At 36.9% G+C, this 20,099-nt stretch overlaps 1 protein-coding gene across 1 annotated transcript in view; it reads right to left on the minus strand.

The window, feature by feature from the left end:
* COL21A1 (collagen type XXI alpha 1 chain) overlaps positions 1–20,099 on the minus strand; it is a 94,484-nt gene that overhangs the window by 63,789 nt on the left and 10,596 nt on the right. The window contains exons 2-3 of the mRNA XM_058835305.1: positions 6,427–6,546; positions 3,949–4,500 (exon numbers count right to left, since the gene is read on the minus strand). Coding sequence (XP_058691288.1) covers positions 3,949–4,500; positions 6,427–6,514 — 640 coding nt within the window. The 5' untranslated portion in view covers positions 6,515–6,546. The remainder of the gene's footprint in view (positions 1–3,948; positions 4,501–6,426; positions 6,547–20,099) is intronic.

Consider the following 20,099-nt stretch of genomic DNA (forward strand, 5'->3'; position numbering starts at 1 on the left):
ACAAAAAAAGAAAAAGAGATAGGACAGTGAAACTTAATACTAAAACAAACATTAGGGTAACAAATCAATGAAAAAAAAGCTTTTTGTTTTATTAAAATTATGCCAAACTGTTTACAATAAATATCATTATTAATTTCCCAATGTTTCTTCAGAAAAGCAACAGTTCATAGACAGGGAAATGGTTAGGAATACATTCCAAAGAAAGCGTGGTGAGTTCTACCACCATCTGGACCAGCCATGGGCTGCAAAACTCCTGTCTCTGTTCCAGGGACTTATCAGCTCAAATGTCTAGACTGGCTTCTTTTCATAATATGAGCAACACTGCATGACTTCCCTTCCTAACCAACCCCAGGGCAGACAGAAGCTACCCCATTCTGGTGGAGGAGACAGGTTATATAGGCTCTAAGAAAATTCTGCTAATTTTCTGCATAGCCTGTTGTTGGAAAGGACAATCCATCCTAAGGGGACATGTCACAGGTACTCAGGGCAGCAGCAAGAAGCCACCTAAACTCCCCTTAGTTTTATTTTCCTTCCCATAGCAAAATGACAACTGACTTCCAAATTAAAAATAAATTATCTGTCTGTTCTGCAAGAAAGAATTACACTGCCCACATTTTGGAAATTAAGATGTCTACTGCCTGAATACTTAAAAAAAAAAAGAAATACTAAGTTCAACAAAACTTCTCATTCTTCTCAAAACACGGATTTAAGTCAACATACTTATGCTATTAAGTAAGAGTAATAGCACTTTTTTCAGATTTATTCAGGTGTGCATTGTTGTCATGGAACTATTTTCTCAACTAATTTTTTGCAAAGCTAGACAATGGACATATCACAATTAACAGATTACAGATAATCACATACATATACACTGACAAGCATAGGGTCTCTTATTTGGTGTAAAATCAAAAACTAAAGGCAGAAATAGAATACTGTATATATATATATATATATATAACAGGAATACTTTATGTCAAAGGGCCATTATTACGGATCAGGGCCAAGATAACTGTTCCAAACCAATACCAACCAAACAAATTAAGCATGTGTAAAATTACACATTAAGAAATTCTTTTTCCTTTCCAGTGGCACACTGGTGAATTACATTAAAAATTCCCAGTCAGGTAGATCTGGTCTGGGTCTTGTGGATAATCTTCTGGCAGGACTACTTTGATAACTGAGCCATAATACAACATGCAGAAATCAGTGGTAAAATTAAGAGCTGTCTTCCATTGGAAATGGCACTGTACTTCCAGTCCATAGTACCAGTCACTTCAACTCTCTAGCCTTTTCTGAAATCTTGTTGCCTTTTAGTGTTTTTACATAGTTTTTAGATGCTTACTTTCCTTCCTAAAGCATACAATAACTTTATGATGTTAAATCTAAGTATCTTTGACAAAGCAACTTTTCTCTGCATTCTCCAGACAAAATTCTGAGGTCTGCATTGGTTTTTCTTTCTAAATGCATTCCTGACATACTATTTTTTTTTCCTATAGCATATTGATAGTACAAGAACATTTGACTTTCAGAATAAACAATAAATATTAAATATTCCTAAAATATTTGGTTCAATTCTGGATGACAGGTTCAGGAAGACTTTTTTCCCCTGATGTACTCTAAAACAAACACTAGAGTCCCCAAAAGGCACACTAGATCCCACCACCTGCAAGCCTGTTCCTAAGAGCAATACTTGCTCCAAGAACCCCCAAACCTCAGCCTCCATTGTCCAGAAAGGAGATACTGCCCCTGTGGTCTTTTATATATGTTAACTTAGGAATGGATTTTAAAACTCCATAGAGTCAAAGCTAGCATTTTTTTAGGCATTGACACAAAGACCATGAAGAGAGAATTGCAAAATTTTCGGACAGTTTCACATGGTTGATCACAGCCAAGCCACTGCTGCTCATCCCTCATGGAACTTCCTCTTCCTCAGTCAAAGTGAATCTTAACAACATGATAAACATTAAAAAAATCAATCAATAAATAGATAAAATAATGCACAACTTAGCTATACAAATTCCAGTTTATCAGTCCTGGAGTTCACCTGCTAAAGACATTGTGGTTAGAAATGAAGCTGCCAAGTGGCTTTGATTGCTCTGCAAGAGAAGCATCTAAATGCTAAAACAAGGGAAGTGCACGACATAAGGGAGATAAAGCAAAGGGTCACTTAAAGTGAAAGAGTAAGTACCCTTTATATAAATAGTCAACATTGACAGATTACTGCTATAAATCATGTGAAATACCACAGAAGAAATTTAAAGGATACTAGTTAACTTGATGCTGAAAGCTGAAAATCCATCTTGATGATTCTTCTAAAGCTTTAAACTCTAAACTTTAAAACTTCTTCTAAAACTTTAGCAAAAAGAAAATATGGTGTTTACTTAATGTTTATTTAGGGGAATTTCTCCCTGCATGAAGTTCTGTTAAAGAATTTCGCTCTACTTAGCTGATTTAATTTTTGGACTGACCACCTTACTACATCAGCCACAAGGAATTACTATGATTTTCATTTAATGTAGCAAGAAATAAACACTAATATCCTCAACAAAAGTATCACCATAGTTTTCAATGAAGTTGATACTCAAAGTGAAAGCGAACAAAATCTATTCTTCACTCTTACCAAGTACAGAAATACAGTACAACTGAAATAGGACTTGCATCAATTCTTGATAATAAAACATTCACAAAATACCACTGACATACTAGAGTCTGAGTGATACATTTCAGGAGCAACTTGCTGTCTTTTTTATACTTAAAAAAAACCCAGTGTTTTACAAAATTTCAGAAAACTCTGCAGTAATGCTGTTAGCATCCTAAAGTCAAAGAATTGCTTTACAATGTTGGTCTTGGCTAACTCTTCTATAAATTATTCTGAGAAACATCATAACTGCTTGCTACAACTCCAGACATCTACTCCACTCTCATGAGTCCCTACCCGGAGTGCTGTGTCCAGCTCTGGGGCCTCAACATAAGAAGGATGTGGATCTGCTGGAGCAAGTCCAGAAGAAGCCACAAAGTTAACCAGAAGGCTGGAGCCTCTCTGCTGTGGAAAAGGCTGAGTAAGTTGGGGTTGCTCAGCCTGGAGAAGAGAAGGGTGTGGGGAGACCTTAGGACATCCTTCCAGTACCTAAAGGAACAACCTTACAAGAGAGCTGGAGAGAGACCTTTTACATGGGTTTGTAGTGACAGGACAAGAGGGAATGGCATTAAACTGAAGGAGGGTAGGTTTGGATTAGATACTAGGAAGGAAGTCTTTACCCTCAGGGCAGTGATGCACTGGAACAGGTTTCCCAGAGAAGTTATGGATGCCCCATCCCTGGAAGTGTTCAAGGCCAGGCTGGATGAGGCTCTAAGCAACCTGATCTAGTGAAAGGTGTCCTTGCCCATGGCAAGGGGGCTGGAACTAGGTCATCTTTAAGGTCCCCTACAATCCAAACCACTCTACAATTCTATGATTCCAGCCAGGAGTCTTTCTTCTGGGTTTTTCAGTAAATACTAGAAGTACATATTCAGAAGAATTCCTGTTGTAATGACAGGCTGTCCTCTCACCTCTCTAGAAGAAATGCTGGATTGTGCATGAGTATCAGTTGCAACTAGGAAATCAATCAAGTAAACTATATTTTCAGCACTATGAGAATTGCTAAAATATATATTTTAGTGTTTTTAAACTTTATCAATGAAAAAAAATTTGGCTTAGGGCAAAAGGACACATACTGAAATCAAACACATACTGTGTTAAAACACTGTATTTTTCCCAAATATACCTCTTTAACAGAGAAAATAACATTTTGGGAGAAATTTCCACAAACAATACCAAAAAGAAAGAAGATCAAAGTAAAGAGTATCAGCTCCCTTAGCTTACATTAATCATGTATTCTGCTTGTGAAATTAAAAAATATGTGTACAGAACTACATTTCGCACACCTAAAATATTTTATAATAACTTACCTTCACAGAGTTTTTGTTTTATAACTTCTTTAATTCTTGATATTGCAATATAGTCTTCGACATAAAATACATAAGTTGATGAAGGTTTATTGGCAATCGCTTTAAGTTCATCCTCCTCAATTTCTGAGCCAACACCGATTGCAAACAAAGTGATCTTATTTTTCCTTGCTTCTGCTGCTACATCTTTGACTTCATCTTGGGACTTTCCATCAGTGAGAACAACTGCTATTTTTGTTAAAAATCGTGAAGATTTTGCAAAAAGATGGTCAAAGGCAAACTGGATAGCTCTTCCTGTTCTTGTATTTCCTCCCAGATAGTGTATGGACTCCATTTCCCTGATGAGGTTCTCAGTGGATTCATGAGTTCCGAGGGGAATTTCAAGTACAGGGTAATCACTGTACTGGACAACTCCAACTTGAATAAACTTTGGCCCTATGTCAAAATTTCTTGTAATATTGACAAGCCAACTTTTTATTATTTCAAAGTTTTCTGGGCCAACACTGTAAGAGCCGTCTAAGATAAAAACTAAATCTGCTGGAGCAGTTCTGCAACCTTAAAAAGAAAAAGAATAAAACAAAAAAAATATTTTAATGAACACTTTCACTTTCTTCCTCCACAGGAAATGTTTTTCCTATCAATTAGTGTTTATATTAAGATCTATATTGACAAATACATTCCAGCTGAAAAAAAATCAGCAGAGTTCATGAAGGTAAATTTGTGTAAGATTGTTTGTGTAAGCTACACAGATCCAGCTTGGTATCTGAAAGCCACACCATTTTCTGGTTTTTACATTAGCACCAAAAACAACTATGAAAAATTTTGTAATTCAGTTCCTTGGCTGGTAATTACATTCCATTCAATAAACAGAGAGGAATCGGGTCTTTTCATATCTCATCTACAGAAATGATAAACATAAAAACTCCTTTTCATTAGCAAACCAAGCACACTGCAGAGGAAGACTATAGCCTGAATACTCCAGAATCCTCTTAAAAATACATTTTAATTGACTTAGACACTGCTGCATGGCATTTACAGAACTAGTTTTATAAAATCCTGAGTCTCAATTGAATGTTGCTGGTCACATATTCTGATTTTTACAGATGAAAAGTATTCAGTGAATGAGCTCAACCTCCAGAATATAGAATCTCGTAAGCATTTAATAACTATAGTGTAACTGCATGATGACTTAGGCATGGATTCAGCTCTGCTAGCTGTAGTCATAAGCTGAGTTTTTAGACTAAATTGCCAACTACAGGCCATGGACAGATACAAGCATAGAAAAGTCCTACCCATGCTACATGCCCATTCTCAGATGGAAGGAATAACTTTCTAAAGGAGGGAATTGCCTTCCATTGATAGAAGTTTGATTGATTGCCTTTCATTCTTCAGTGAAAGAAGATTTGATAACTAACACATGAGGTGTCAAGGACATGGCCAAAAGCAGGAGGTATTATTTTGATCTTATGGCACATAAGGTCATGAGGCTTACTGTCCTTTCATTTTTTCAAAGTCTGCAGCTCCACCACAGGAAGGAGAGCTTTGCCTTACCCAGAAATCTGCTTACAGACACTTCTGGTCAAGACAAGATTTCACATTCCCTGAAAGCAAGTGGCCACAATCTGCTGGAGAAATGCTTTTGCAATGCAGGTGGTGGTGGTGAAGAGAAAAGACACTGGGAGAAAGATCAAAGGGCACACTGAATTCATTGCTCAGTGGTCCAGGGACATGAATCACAGAGTAATTTGTGTTGGGAGGGACTCATTACCATTACACTCTGCTAGAAGCAGAGTATTCATTCACTCCTAGACCAGGTAGACTGAAAATTAAAGTCCTTCTGAAGTCCAAGAGGAATTTTATTGGGTTTGTTGTAAAATATTGAAAATTGATGGATTGAGAGCAAAACTAAAGGAAAAAGATCTATCCTGGAAGTATCATTGTGGCTAGAGGCAAGTCTTCTACACTTTTTTTATTCAGTCACTTTGTCTTTAAGAAAGCTACTTTGTTTTAATGTTTTCTTTTCTATAAACCAGATTTAGAGTATAAAAATGGTTTGGTGGGGTTTGAGATGCTGATTTTGAAGAATGTGCAAGAAGATATGTCCCAGAACTGGAGTTAGCTTCCTCTCACAGAACCTTTATTCTTCCTTATTTAGTTTCTTACATAACACTAAGCTATTCAGAATATGACTTCTCAAGCAATGAAAATATAAATCCTCAGGACTCAATATTAAATCAAGACTGGAGCTTTATGGTTCCATCTGCCCCCTTGGGCATTTCCAAGACACAAATAAACACATTCCCTTCCTAATGAAGAAATAAGATATTTAACCTATTTTTCATATATTATGGGATTTTCACCAGGAAAATTATATTAGAATAAAATCACATCAACAGAAGGGTACATCTGAACACCAAAATGGATACCAAAAATTCATGCTTTGAAGTTGCACTTATCTGAAATGCAAAAATTAAGACCTACTTGCTCTTGTTTCACCATCTTCAGCTGAGATATAATCATGAAGTAGCAGAACTAACAGCATCTGAAAAAATGTTGCAATCTGTGCCATGTGTATTTTATTCTCAAGGTCTTGATACAAAACTAGATAGAGAAAAATAAAAAGAAAATACAGTGTTATTATATCACAAAAAAAATCCAAGCTTCTGCAGTTTAACAACTGTGTCAGAGGAACATCTCTGAATCAAATCAGTAAGATCAGATGTGGCCACCCTGCAATGAACCATTGACTCAAAAAGTGCAACTCAGGCATGTAGGCCCAAAACTGAGATTCTCAACAACACTCACCACACTTTTTTGTGGAAGCTCAGTTTTCTCTCAAGGTGCATTTATACACTTCTCCTTCTAGGCACATTCATGAGTAGGTTATATTCCTAGTCACACTTGTCCAAACACTATCCCACTATCCACTCTGTAGCCATTATCAAAAGACATGACCAACATAACCAAAATATGGCAAGTGTTTATGTATCAGTACTGGTGGGGAGAGGCTACTTCAGTCTCAACCCACACACCTGGCTACTTCAGCCACTCCTCTATCCCAGGACTGACACCAGCAGTCAGAATCTCAGCAAGCCTCAGCCCTCCCCCAGCAGAGCCAAGCCCTGCAGACTGTGTATTGTAACATCCAGGATTACATAAATTACAAACATCTTCAACTTTTGCTTTTTTTTCCTCTGTTTATGTCTCCTTTGCTATCATGGTTTATGAACTATAACCCCTGTCAAGCAAACATGCAATTTTCATCTCATATTGCTGTTAAAAATATTATTTGATTAATTTATTTTAATTAACAAATATTTATTCATTATATTTATTGAAAAAAAATGTATCATAGTGGTAAAAGATACATTTTTGGAGAACTGTATTTGAGATCCATTAATTTAAAGACTGTGAAAGAAAGTATACTGAATGTCTTTTGTATTCTCTCATCTCATCCTTCAATGTAAAATGAAATTTTTAGGGTAAATTAATTTCACTGCAGAGCAGTCAACTTCCAGGAAATGCTACTCCCACCTAATGTAATTCCCCAAAGTTAATAAAGCAAAACCACAATTATTCTGCTATTAAATCTCACCTCCAGATTACAGATAATTGCAAGGAAGAACGGTATTTTGTTATTCATATTACCTTGTGTCAGAATGGGTAAGAAATCAGACACATCTTGGGGTCTATGGGATAGGACATAAGATCCACTTTTCCAGTTCTGCTACACAAATACTGGGATATCACCTTCCTTCAAACAGATTAAGTGGCAGTTTTTTATTCCAGCTATTTGAAAAAGGATCTACTTTAAACTATGAAACTGTGTGTAAGTATTAGGCTAGCAATATGTGAAAAAATATTACCATAGTAGAAGTAGACAATTCACACAGATTATTTGGTTTGATAGTGGTTTGTACAATTGATCATTCTAAAATATCTTCCAGCATTTTCTGTGGCAAGTATTTACTGTAGGGTAAAACACGTCTCTCATAAGACAAAATTGAGCAATATCAAAGAATAAGACATTAAATTAAATCTATGTGGGAACTTGAACAGCAGGGGCCTGAATGACAACTGCATGCTTTTAGAATATCAGAAGAACGTCAGCCTATAACTGAAAAAAAAAACCAGACAGACTACAATACAGAGAGCTGATATAAAAAAGCACAAGGCTGACCCTAAAAAACCATAACATTCTTTTAATCCCTTCAACCAACAACCCAAAAGAAGCAAACAAATTATAAGGAATAGTTTTGAAAAAGAAGGTTGAACAAAATAGCACATTAACTAATTACAAAACAGAACATTAACTAAGTTTTGCTGTTTGTCACCTCTGTGATTGTCTAAATGGCTCCTTATGTAACACTCACAGAATTTATGTAAAAGGAAAACAGAAAACAAGAAACTTAGTGACTTCCCTGCTATCAGCCTTCACTAAAATGTGAGTACAGGGCCAGCTTCCCTAAATGCTGTAACTTTTTAATGAAATTAAAACAGCATGCTAAATTAAATATATATATATATATATATATTTACAACACACTGCCTTGAATGTGAACTGAATATGTTCTGAGTTATGAGCACAGATAGTTCAGGTCAGGTGTGGACACTGAGATCCTACTCGCTGGCTCTGCTCTCCTTTTACCAACCCTGCAGAAACCACAAATGCCTTCCTTAAACTGCACCACGCCCTTTCTTCTCTGCTCATCCTTCAGCAAGCACTTACCCACTGGTACCTGCAGGGATGAGCCTCCCAGATCTGCAGGAATGACACAAGCTACAGGAAACAGGCAGATGCTCAGAAGGGGAAGGGGAATGCAGGGGAGTGAGAGGAAGCTCTGTGCCTCCAGGGAAGGAGTTGCTCCACAGAAACACTAATAGTTCATCGTGGGAGAGTTCATGTGAAAGCAGCATTTGCTGGCTGTCCTGGGGTACAGAGAGACATCAGGAATACTGTAGCAGCCTTTAGTGCATGTTCTTAATGTTGAAAAACATCACATCACAGCAAGATTTCTTTTGGAGAAAACCATGGTCCAACTTACACTTCTTAAAAGGAATTAGTAAAATAATTGTCTTTAAAAGCTTATCTGATTCACAGAATCAAACTGTATTACACTGACAGATCATTTTTTTCCATTTGTGAGAATCCTCTATTTAATTTTCAACAAAGCCTGTACTTAAAAAGTTAATTTTATGTATAAACCAAAATAAATGTTTCGCAGGCCAAAATGGACTTCTTCATAGAAATCAGAATTAAAAGGATAAAACCAGAGCTTAACTAATCAGATAATGAGGATTCCAATGCACAATTTACTGGAAATTAAATAATATTATAGCACAGCACTTTTAACAGTCAAAAGAGATGCCAAACCAACAACTCCAGAGACACAGCTGCTGTATCTTGTCAACACCGTAGTTATTGAACAGGCAACAAAAGGGTACTTGAAACTTACATAAATACCAGCCAATCCAGGAATTAATATTTTAAATAAAACTTTTGGCCTCTTTTTCCAAATTATTCCTAGTTATTAGTTTGTGGTTGTACCAAACATAACCAGGGAAACACAAAGAACTGCTTTCCCACTTCTCAGTTATACCAACCCACTTTTAATATAAGCAAGTTGATGTAGGAGAAATTCACACAGGGTTACCAAATAAATACATAGATACTGCATCCAGCTCAAGTAAAGGGTGGTAGACTGAGAGAGTATTAGTGGAGAAATAGCACACGTGTTACTGTATTTTTCAAGGCATCCCCATAGTTGTTTACTTTTTCCACTTTAAAAAGGACAGAGTCCCCCAACCAGCTTCAGGCTCTGTAAGTCTGGTGATGTATAGGGTGGCAGGAGCAAACCTTTGGCTATCTCCCAACTCCACAAAATTGTTTAAATTAAAGCCACAAGGTTAAATGAGGTATTAACTGAGACAGGATACTGGGTTGGGTGGACCTTTAGTGTGACTCATTATGGCCATTCTTTCCACTGTAGGCTTTTTATCTTGGTATTTTACATGCCAGTTTGATAGCAAAAGAGATGTTAGAGTGAACGGAAACAGTCTTCTAAGGAAAAATAGCCTATCTCAGACAGAGGGAAAACAAACAGCTTATGTAAAGGCTTCTGCTCTGAGCTCCCAAAATGAGAGATTGTAGAGAACACACAATATTTCAGAGTGATTTGCATCTAGACTCAGGCAAATTTCTCTGCATCTGAGAGTACACAAAAGGTAAGGTCCTAGCAGTGCTACTAACATCAGACCCCTGAACCAATGGGGTAGTAGTGTAAGACCCTGTTCTCAAGAGTAGAGTTCACAAAGTATTATTTCTGTCTTCACCAAAGGCAGAAGAGAAAGGTGGTACAATAAAACCTGTGCCTCAGCCATACCCTATAAGGGCATGAAGTGATAGCCTCCCCCATGCACGTGCACTGTTTGTTGTGCACATGAGGAAAACTCAATGAAGTTTGGAAACTGGTGACACAGCAACCCACCCACATGCTGTCATTTTAGCCAACTGTACAGTTCCTGCAACTTATTTCTTGCTTTCTTCTGGGCAGTGCAATTTTGCTGCACAGCAGCATTTGCACCAACAGGACCACTGAACTCTGCTGACTGGGAAGGGAACTCAGGTTTCCTATCCAGTGGAAACGTGGTACAGCCATTACTGAAAGCAACAGCCTCTACTTGACTTTTGAATGGATTCAAGATTGTCAGTGTGTCACAGATGGTAAAGGCATGCAATTCCCAGAACAGCTTTGCTGCATAGAAGTGCACAGAGGTTCAAATGACATCTCCTCTGCACGCACAGCAAAATAATTTCACATCCAATTTAAGTTTTCAGTAGAAAATTTATGCATCTAAGCAAGTTAGGCGGTATTTCCACCTTGCATTAATAATGCCTAAAAGCAGCACCTTCTGCATCTCAAAGGGCAGTTTACTGATGCAGTTTTTCCATAGCAATTTTTCCAGTGCCCAGACAAATACATAATTTTATTCTTTCCAAAAATACTCTCTGAGGAAACTTTCCATTTAGACCAATCTTATAGAATCAATTATATTTGCTCTTCAGTGCAGTTTTCTCACTCTTCAAATTCATAGAGATTTCTCCAAAAACCCTGGCTTCTCTGCTGCATGAAGATTTCTTGCTGAAGAACTACACTGAAAGGAGGAGCTTCTTCCTTCACTTCTTCCCACTGCTAGTTACTGCCTAAGAAGAAAGTCAGGAAGGGTATGGTTTTAACCTTTTCCAGAATTCTGAGAAAATAACCAGACTAAAGGTTATATATATTAGCTAGCTTTCCAAGTATAAGTTAACACTTCTCTCATATTGCATCACTGCATAAGCATCTCATAATTCAACTAGAGATCATTAAGTTTGGCATACAAAGAGACAAGTATGAAGACATTACAACAATAATGACTGAAAGGACATACAGCAGATTCTTTGCATTTTCAAAATTTACGCAATACTACAGGAACTGCACAGCAAGAAAAAGGACCCCTGAAAATCCTGATTAATATGCATTAAGTAATGTGGAAAAGTAATGCAATATTGCGTCACCACATTTTTACATTTGCTCCCTCCATTTTCAGAATTAATGGGATTTGCAAATAAAATGTTAGGGCAATTCACATTTAACTATTTATTTCTATCTCTACCTAAAGTATTAGTCCAGTCCTATGCATTCAAAAAGTTTATGAGGCTATTCTAAGTCGGTTTCTTTCATCAAGTAATTCATCTGAATCTGTATTTACTTCCACTTGGATTTCAGTCCCATTCTACATTCACGTTTTCCACATATTGTTCCTATTCGTTTGTTTTTCTTGGTGGGCACAACTGATGAGGTTGTTATACTTGCAAACATTTAAAATAACAGCATTTCCTGGGAAGGGTGAGGCTGTAAGGATAGAATTAATTTGGGCTTGGTTTACACATACATACATGTACATAAATGCAAGATTGTCTATAAATAGATAAAATATCCAAAAGTGACAAGTACATCGGTATCCCTCATACCATTTCTTTCTATGTTGGAACAAAAGATTTTGGCATAATCAGCAGTATAACTACATTCATGCCAGGAGTTTTCTACAACATTAAATATATAATTAAGGATGTGGTTTTATGAAGAGAGGTCAAGAAAGAAAATTATGTGTTTAAGTTACACATATTATGCGTTTTGTGGGTTTTAACAGTAAGTATTAGTGCAGCAAGGATAAAAAGCCATTATAAAATGGTTCAATTCTGGCTAATTCTTAGCTGTACTAAGTCTATGTATGAATACATATATAAAGGCAATATAAAGCACACACAGTGCACAGTTTCACATATTTTACTTCCTACCTTGAAATCAAGCAGAAAGCAATGCCTGGACTACCTTGAAAAGAAAAGCCTAATGCAGGCATTGCTTGGGCCACCTGACCCATTTCCACCACCTTTGCTATCTGTCTTTTTACAGCAGCAAGCAAGGTTAAGAGGTGTAGTTTTGTTTCCTTTCCCTCTATGAATCTAAAGCCTACCTGGCAGACAGACTGAAAACCAGACATCTCCAAACAGAGAAACACATGGAAAATTGAGAAGGGATGCAGACAAAGACCTCTTGCTCAAGTCCACAGCTGCAGCAACAAGAGCTGTGCAGAGTTGATGGCAAAGCAACTAGTTAGCTGAAGATGAATGTCCAAGAATGTGAAGAACATGAATGAATACGGAGACCTCAGAGAAACATTATCACATCTCATCTGCATTTTCCGAAATAAATCTCACCTGCCTCTGCATATACATCTGTTGTTCCTCAAGTACACATCACCATGGTCTGTTTTGCTATTCAAATGTTATTTTGTGTTTCTCCATCAAAACTCAGTAAATGCATTAATTACTCCTTCAAGATGATGTTTGATATTTCAATTATTTGTGCTACAGATACCATTCAAATCTCTCATTAAAAATAGTTGACTTAACAGTCAAGAGAGCACTGCCAAAACTACTGATAAAGCAAACCACTTCAATCTTCACTCCGGAAGACATTTTAGGGATGGGTAAGAAAAAAAATTAATGGACCAGTAGTTTAAATGCAATCATTCTCCAACATTATTACACTTTCTATTAGAGGTATTCAAAATAAACAAAATGAACTCACAGGAATTAGTACTGCATGCTGAAATTACACTTCATATTTATAGCTTTGATATTTATATGACATATAAAGTATTATTCAGATTTTATTAAGGTGCAGAGAGGATTAAAGAATTTATCATCTTTTCAGCAGATTTTGGAAAGACAGCTTTGTATCAACTGTACAAAGGCTTTATACCAACTTCCATGTTATACACTGAAGACTAAAGTAAGCAGTTGATACATATTTTTGAAAGAAAATAATCCTCTTAAATGATATAGGCTGTTTATTTTTCATATGATTCAGCAAAGCACACAAACCCACATGTTCCTCCAGTCTACAGCATAGACTGCTTGTATTCATGCTCCAACATCTGAAGTCACAGAAGACTTGTATTTTTAAATCAAATTTATTCTGGCACTTCGTACTTTGTTGGATTTATTCCCACTCCAAGAGGATGCTGTGCCAGGACCCAGCTATTAGCTATTATGAGTTAAAGAAAAAGGAGGCTTTCCACAGCATTTGAGCTACTGGACTGATACATGACTGACTGGGAAACAATATAGGATGGGCAACTTAAGGAAGTAACCACACTTGTCAGCTCAGATTTCTGGCTGTAACAAATGAACTTGGAAGTCTCCCTGAAAACCATGATTTCATCCTGTCTGTGAAAATCCTGTGCTGTTATTTCTCTCTTATCAAGCATCTTGACATTCCACAGAACTTTCCCTCCTTGGATGGACCCAAGAAAAACAAAACAGCTAATCAATGGGATAAAATCTGACACTCAAATGGTACAGTTGAAATTAACCTTGCATACAATAATAAGAGTCTGCATAAGAAATGTTTCAATAGATTCCTACAGGAAATCTCAAACTTCAAACTTTGACTGTGCACATGTATCTATGTTACCAAACAAGGTAAGAGAAAAAAATTAATAGAAATTACTACCTGGTTCAATAGTTTGGGAGAACATTTTGTTTGTACTAAGGAATTTAGATTCAATTGAGCCAGGGACAAGAGAAACAATCATTAAGGCACATAAGGAACTAACAAGACATTATATAAAGTAATTACATATAATTACATAAAATTACATAAAATTATATATCATTTAACAATGAAACCACCAAAGAAATCAAGTCTAAGAAATTAAGTCTAAGAGAAAAGGTACAACAATCTCTAACAATGACTGTTGATAAAAAGAGTCAGAAAGGCAACTTAAAAATGGAATCTATCCAAATAAGAACTCCTAATGCAATTAAAAGACTACTTTTGGATCATGCCTATTTGATAACAGATATACAGAATTGCTCATCAGAAGTGCTGTGGTCTTAAAGAGCCCAGAAAAGCAAGAGAATTGAGGACCTAAACATTGTCAGTGCCACCAGATTCAACTAGTCCTCGTATATGAGACACACATTTCTGCTAATAGCTCCTCCCCCACTTCTTTATTTTCCTGTCACACTAATTATCTTTTCATCTTTTTATGTTAATTCTCCACTTTTAAAAAGGGAGGGTAGGGCTGGCTTAGCTAAGATGTTATTTGCAATGTGAGGACTGCAACATTTGCCACGAAAACAAGAGAAATGCAGTAAGAAATACACAGAAGGGGATTTAAAGTAAGTTTACTGTGTAAAGGAAAGATTAAGTCTGCAAGCTTTGTTTGCCTCCTGCAAATAAGGACCAGCATTAGAAACAGAAATTATATTTTTCTGTCTCCTTTTTATCCTCCAAACAGGTTTGGATTCCAACAGCAAGCCCATTAGTGTAATTCATTGTGTTTTCCCACAAATTATACTTAATGCTATTATTTGTTTTAGTATGAATAATGCCAAAGGCCAGAGAGGATATGAATAATGCTGTGGATGCCTGCTTTAGCCAAAGGCATAAAAACTTCATTTGAAAGCCTCATCTTTTGCAATTTTTTAACTGTCCTATCTCTTTTCCCATCATTTCTGGAAAAACTCAATTAAAGGCAAAACAGACTACTTTAAAAAAAAAAAATCTATAGCCACAGGAAAAGCTGATTAAACTACCTGTTCAAGCTTCAAAACCTAATGTCATTGTTTTACACTGTAGAATGAAGGACTGTTTATTCAATTTAATGTAGTACTCTATATATAAAGGTATCATGAAGTAGACTGTCCTCTAAAATATTTGATTATACATTAGTATTTTCACAATATACAAACTCACTGACATCAAACCAAGAAGAATCATATAGGATAAATAGATAAAAAGGATTTTTAGGTTTTCCAATTCCTTTGTTTTTAAATGATAGTGTTATTTTTACTTAGTCTCATTTTCACTGAAAATACTGACAATTTATTCAAAGGAGGCTGTGATGGCTGAAGGAATGGAAATAGTGGAAATTCTAAAGAAATTTAGGACCTGAATTAGTAAAACTTTGAAAGAATTACAGTTGTATTCAGTAGAGCTAAATCAAACCCTTAAGATTTTAAACAGTTTTTTGAGGGAAGAAAAAAGAACTTTAGCACATGCATACTCAAAAAGGAAAACAAATATTTGCTGTTTCAAGTATATCCAAAATTTGGTACTTTGAGAAATACTCACATTTCCAGAACAGTATGATCCTAAGCAAAAATCAAAACCATACAGAACTTCCACACCCAGCTGCTTTACACCTGCAAAAAGACTAAAGATATTCCAGCAAGTAATCCAGCTCACTTTCTCTGAACTGTGATGGCTCTTATAGGCTGTTATATGTAGACAATTATTTCTATTACTTTTATAAAGTATAAAATTCCTTCCTAGTCCTACCATACTGTTTCATTCATTCCACCAAGCAACTAAGGACAAAGTAGCTACAGAGCTGAGCAACAAATGAATGGACGAGCTGCATCAAGAAGGTTTTGCAAAGATGCAGGATGGGCAGCAGTCCTGCACTATACAACCCCTGTCTCTGTGTACTCCTCTTGTAGAAGATTCCTGTGTATTTCTCTGCTTTCACCTTCACAAAGATAAGTAGCATTAAGTAAGCTAACAGATACCATACAAAGTTCTCCCTGGATGTTGTAAATCACTTTCTCACACAGAAAGAACACCAGTATTTCCCGATGTCCCAGGTAGGCAAGAAACAGGAAGCTGTTTAATTTCACCATGCTTTTTATTCTAAGATTCCAGATTAATCCCGTATTTCTACATAAAAGCCTTGTACTTCTATAGTGGAATGACCCCAGCTAGAGGCCAAGTGCTCACCAAAGCTGCTCTTTCACTTCCCATCCCAGCTGAAAGGAAGAAAATACAACAAAGGCTTTGTGGGTTGAGATGAGGTAGGGGTAGATCATTGTTGCCATCACAATCAAAACAGACTCTACTAGGGAGAAAATTATTCTAATTTATCACCAATCAAATCAGAATAAAATCACAAAAAATAAAAGCATGTCTCAAAAACACCCTCCCCACACCCCTTTCTTCTTTCTAACCTCAACTTTAGTCACACATTTTCTATTTCCTTCTCCCAGCAGCACAGGAGGATGGGGAATGGGGGTTGCAATCAGTTCATCACAAGTTTTCTCTGTTGCTCACAGGGGAAGACTCCCATGCTTTGGCATGGTGTCCCTCCCATGGGATACAGTGCTCCACAAACTCCTCCTTTGCACATGCTAAAATTCTTTATGAACTGCTTCTGAGTGTGAGTCCCTTGTGGGGTCACAAGCCTCACCAGGAACTTGCTCCAGCAGGCTTCCCATGGGGTCACAGCCTTCTTCAGGCATCCACCTGCTGCAGAGCGGGGTCCTCCAGGAGAGTGGATCTCTCCTTGCCTGTCCTCCATGGTTTTCAGGGGCACAGCTGCTTCACCGTGGTCTTCACCATGGTCTTCACCATGGGCTACAAGGGAATCTGTGCTGTGGCACCTGGAGCACCCCCTGCCCCTCCTGCACTGACCCTGGTGTCTGCAGAGGTGCTCTTCTCACACGTTCTCACTCCTCTCTCTGGCAGCAGTTGCTATTGCACAAGTTTTTTCCTCCTTCTTAATTAAATTATCCCAGAGGCACTACCACCATCAGTGATGGGCTCAGCCTTGGCCAACAGCAACTGCAGACCCATCTTGGAGCTGGCTGGCATTGACCCTGTAGACACAGGAGAAGCTTCTGGCAGCTTCTCAGAGAAGCCACTATGGAACCCCCACTGATACCAAAACCTGGCAACACAAACCCAATACAACTTCACACATCCAAGCATCCTGCTTGATTTTATCCCACTCTTGGAGCAACAGTGCATACTGAGGTGATTGTCTATGGAATAGTTAGAAAAAAAAAAAACATTGCTGAATTAACCTACATAGAATAAACGGATGAAAATTGTTATTCTGGATGATCTAGGAAGTGATGATTTTTTTCAGATATCCTTCAGTGTCTGCTAATAAACCTGTTTCTGATTATATGAAGAATGGCCTTTAAGAAAGTAATTTAGCTCCTTGTGGGGCTGTCAGCATTGCTATAGGTCACTGAGAGAGAACCTAGAGGAAGATAAGGTGTCTGAAGGACACTGGAGGAGTCTTGGGGCCTGGGGAGTGACGGTAGAGAAGCTGCATGCAGTCCTGGTCAGTGTCTTGGGGCTGAGAGAGTCTAAGTGGGAGTGCAACACTAAATCTCCAGGATATTGTGAGGAGAACTACCTTCAACACTGAGAGTTGTTTGACTTTACAATAACAACAGACAGGGCCATGCAAGTTTGTTCTGCACTTGGAAGTTCTTAGAAATCTCAGTGTTCAAAACTGCAGAAAATCATTTCTCTGCCATTGCAGGCAATTCCCTACAAGCTGGCACTGCAAGGATGGAGTGGGGGTGGAAGGCTGCATCCTGTTCCATCTTGCCAGTTTATTCATGGGAAGAAGACAAATTCCTTCCTCCCACTCTACATCTATGAAGAAATCTTCAACACATGGGTTAAAGAGTCATCTGGCCATGAGACTTGCTACTATACTCAGCAGTGATCCCAAACAGTCATAACCACTCATTACCCACACATCTCTTAGGTTCCCACCAGGGAAACAAAATAAATCAGGCACTTTTCTCCCTCTTTTGAGCAACAGTTAAATATTATTTACCAGAAGACCTACCGCACACTATTCTGAGAGATTACATATTTTATTATATGGGTTATGTATTATAACCCATACAGTAAACAGCCAAACACTTTCCCTTGAGCACATGGTTTAATGGTCAACTGCTGGGTTGACAGTTGGACTTGATATTCTTAAAGGTCTTTTCCAGCCTTAAGAATTTTATGATTCTATTCTGTCTCTTTCATGTCATTCCACTTGCAACTTTTCTGTTCAAGAGAACAGTGCAAGCAGTTCTGCTTTTTGCTTCTTTTTGACATGAAGGGTCCTAGAATTTCTTAATAATTCAGGAGTGTCACATTTCTGGCATTTTCAAGCCAACTTGACCTAAATTAGCCACTGCTGAATTAAATGGCCAGTAGAGGTTAGAGCAGCATAGGGAACAACTTTTCTTTCAAAAACACAGATTAATTTTCCCAAAGTAGTTCCCATATCTCAAAATATACAAGACATGAGCAATTTATTTTCCATAGAGTCCATTAAGAAATGTCACCAATGTAGTTTGTGAAAGGATGAATAAAAGCAACACGGCACACTTACTAGAATTTATGGCAAGTTGATTACCCAGTATATTGATGATAATAGACAGGCCTGAACAAAGTACAGGTCATCCTTTCTTGCATAACCAGGTGTACAACCTGGCTTTCAAAGGAATACAACTCATACTACATATCAAAAATTCAAATTCATACTACAAATTAAAAACAAAACAAAAACAGATTTTACATTATGGTAAGCTTTAATACAAAGTTAAGAAAAAGTGAAAGGAATAAATTATTATTTATGCCAGAAATCTGACATTTCAAAATATGCCAAATGCATTTTCAGACATATTCCAGAGCTATTCAACTTGAGATGAGATTTTCTTTATAATATAAAACTCATGCTCTTAGGAAAGTAGTAGATTTCAGGTTTGTTTGGTTTTTTGCTTAAAAAGATGCATTTATGTACTCATATATTTTGTGCACCTAAGAACACATCTTGAGCATCGCTTACAGCAATTCAGAGCAAACACTTGCAGTGTTTTCAGGGTTTATTGTGGCACTGGAAGCTAAGGATTATACAGGTGGACAAAAGCACTATGCAGGCAGTCTTAGTGACCTCATAAAAAGAAGGCTTATGGAGATAAATGCATGTGTTAAATGTCAATTTGTATTTCCCACAGTAAATGAAAAGCCATGGTTTAACAGCATTACCAGCACAGATCCTTCAGACCATGGTTCTGCAGCCTCCCTTTTGGGAATGATCCTTTTTAATTATATCCTATATAATTATATCCAATTGTCTGCAAACATTCCCAAGAGTCTGACCATTTTTCATCAGAACACAAAAGACGCTGGAGGTAATAATAGCATTGTTTTTTTACATTTTTTGCTCCTGTTAATGTATAAGTACTAATTATAAAGCAGTTAGTTACAAAATGAGGTGCTGTTGGTTCTTGTGGTACAACCCAAATCTAGAGATTCATCAGTGACTGCATTTCTGCTATGGAGAACCAACATAAAGTAATTTGGTTTATATTTGTTCACCATGATCATGAGATTCATAATCATTTTTAGAGTCCTATTAGAAAATATCTATTAACTTGTAAACTGTTGTAATAAACTGTTGAAAATAAAGTAACACTTCAGCATGAACAACCATTTAATACACATGGAAAAAAATACAGATAAAAAAGTTATATGCCCAACTTATCCAAGATATAGCAATAAATAATTTATGTTAGACAACATACACAAAAAGAAATTAACATGTATCCAGATGAAGAGTTTCTAAACATAGTCTTTTTTATATAATGTTCCTGGTTTATAAAGTTTGCTTTGTGGAAAAAATGTTAGTAGACTTAATTAAAAAGAATTTTAAAAAGGATCAAAAATGCAATCAAGCTTTATTTGTATATTTGCATGTAAGATAAGAGCTAAGAACACATGGCCAAGTATGATCAAGAGGTG

Source organism: Poecile atricapillus, chromosome 3 (assembly GCF_030490865.1).
Source record: "Poecile atricapillus isolate bPoeAtr1 chromosome 3, bPoeAtr1.hap1, whole genome shotgun sequence".
In the NCBI taxonomy this organism is placed as follows: Eukaryota; Metazoa; Chordata; class Aves; order Passeriformes; family Paridae; genus Poecile; species Poecile atricapillus.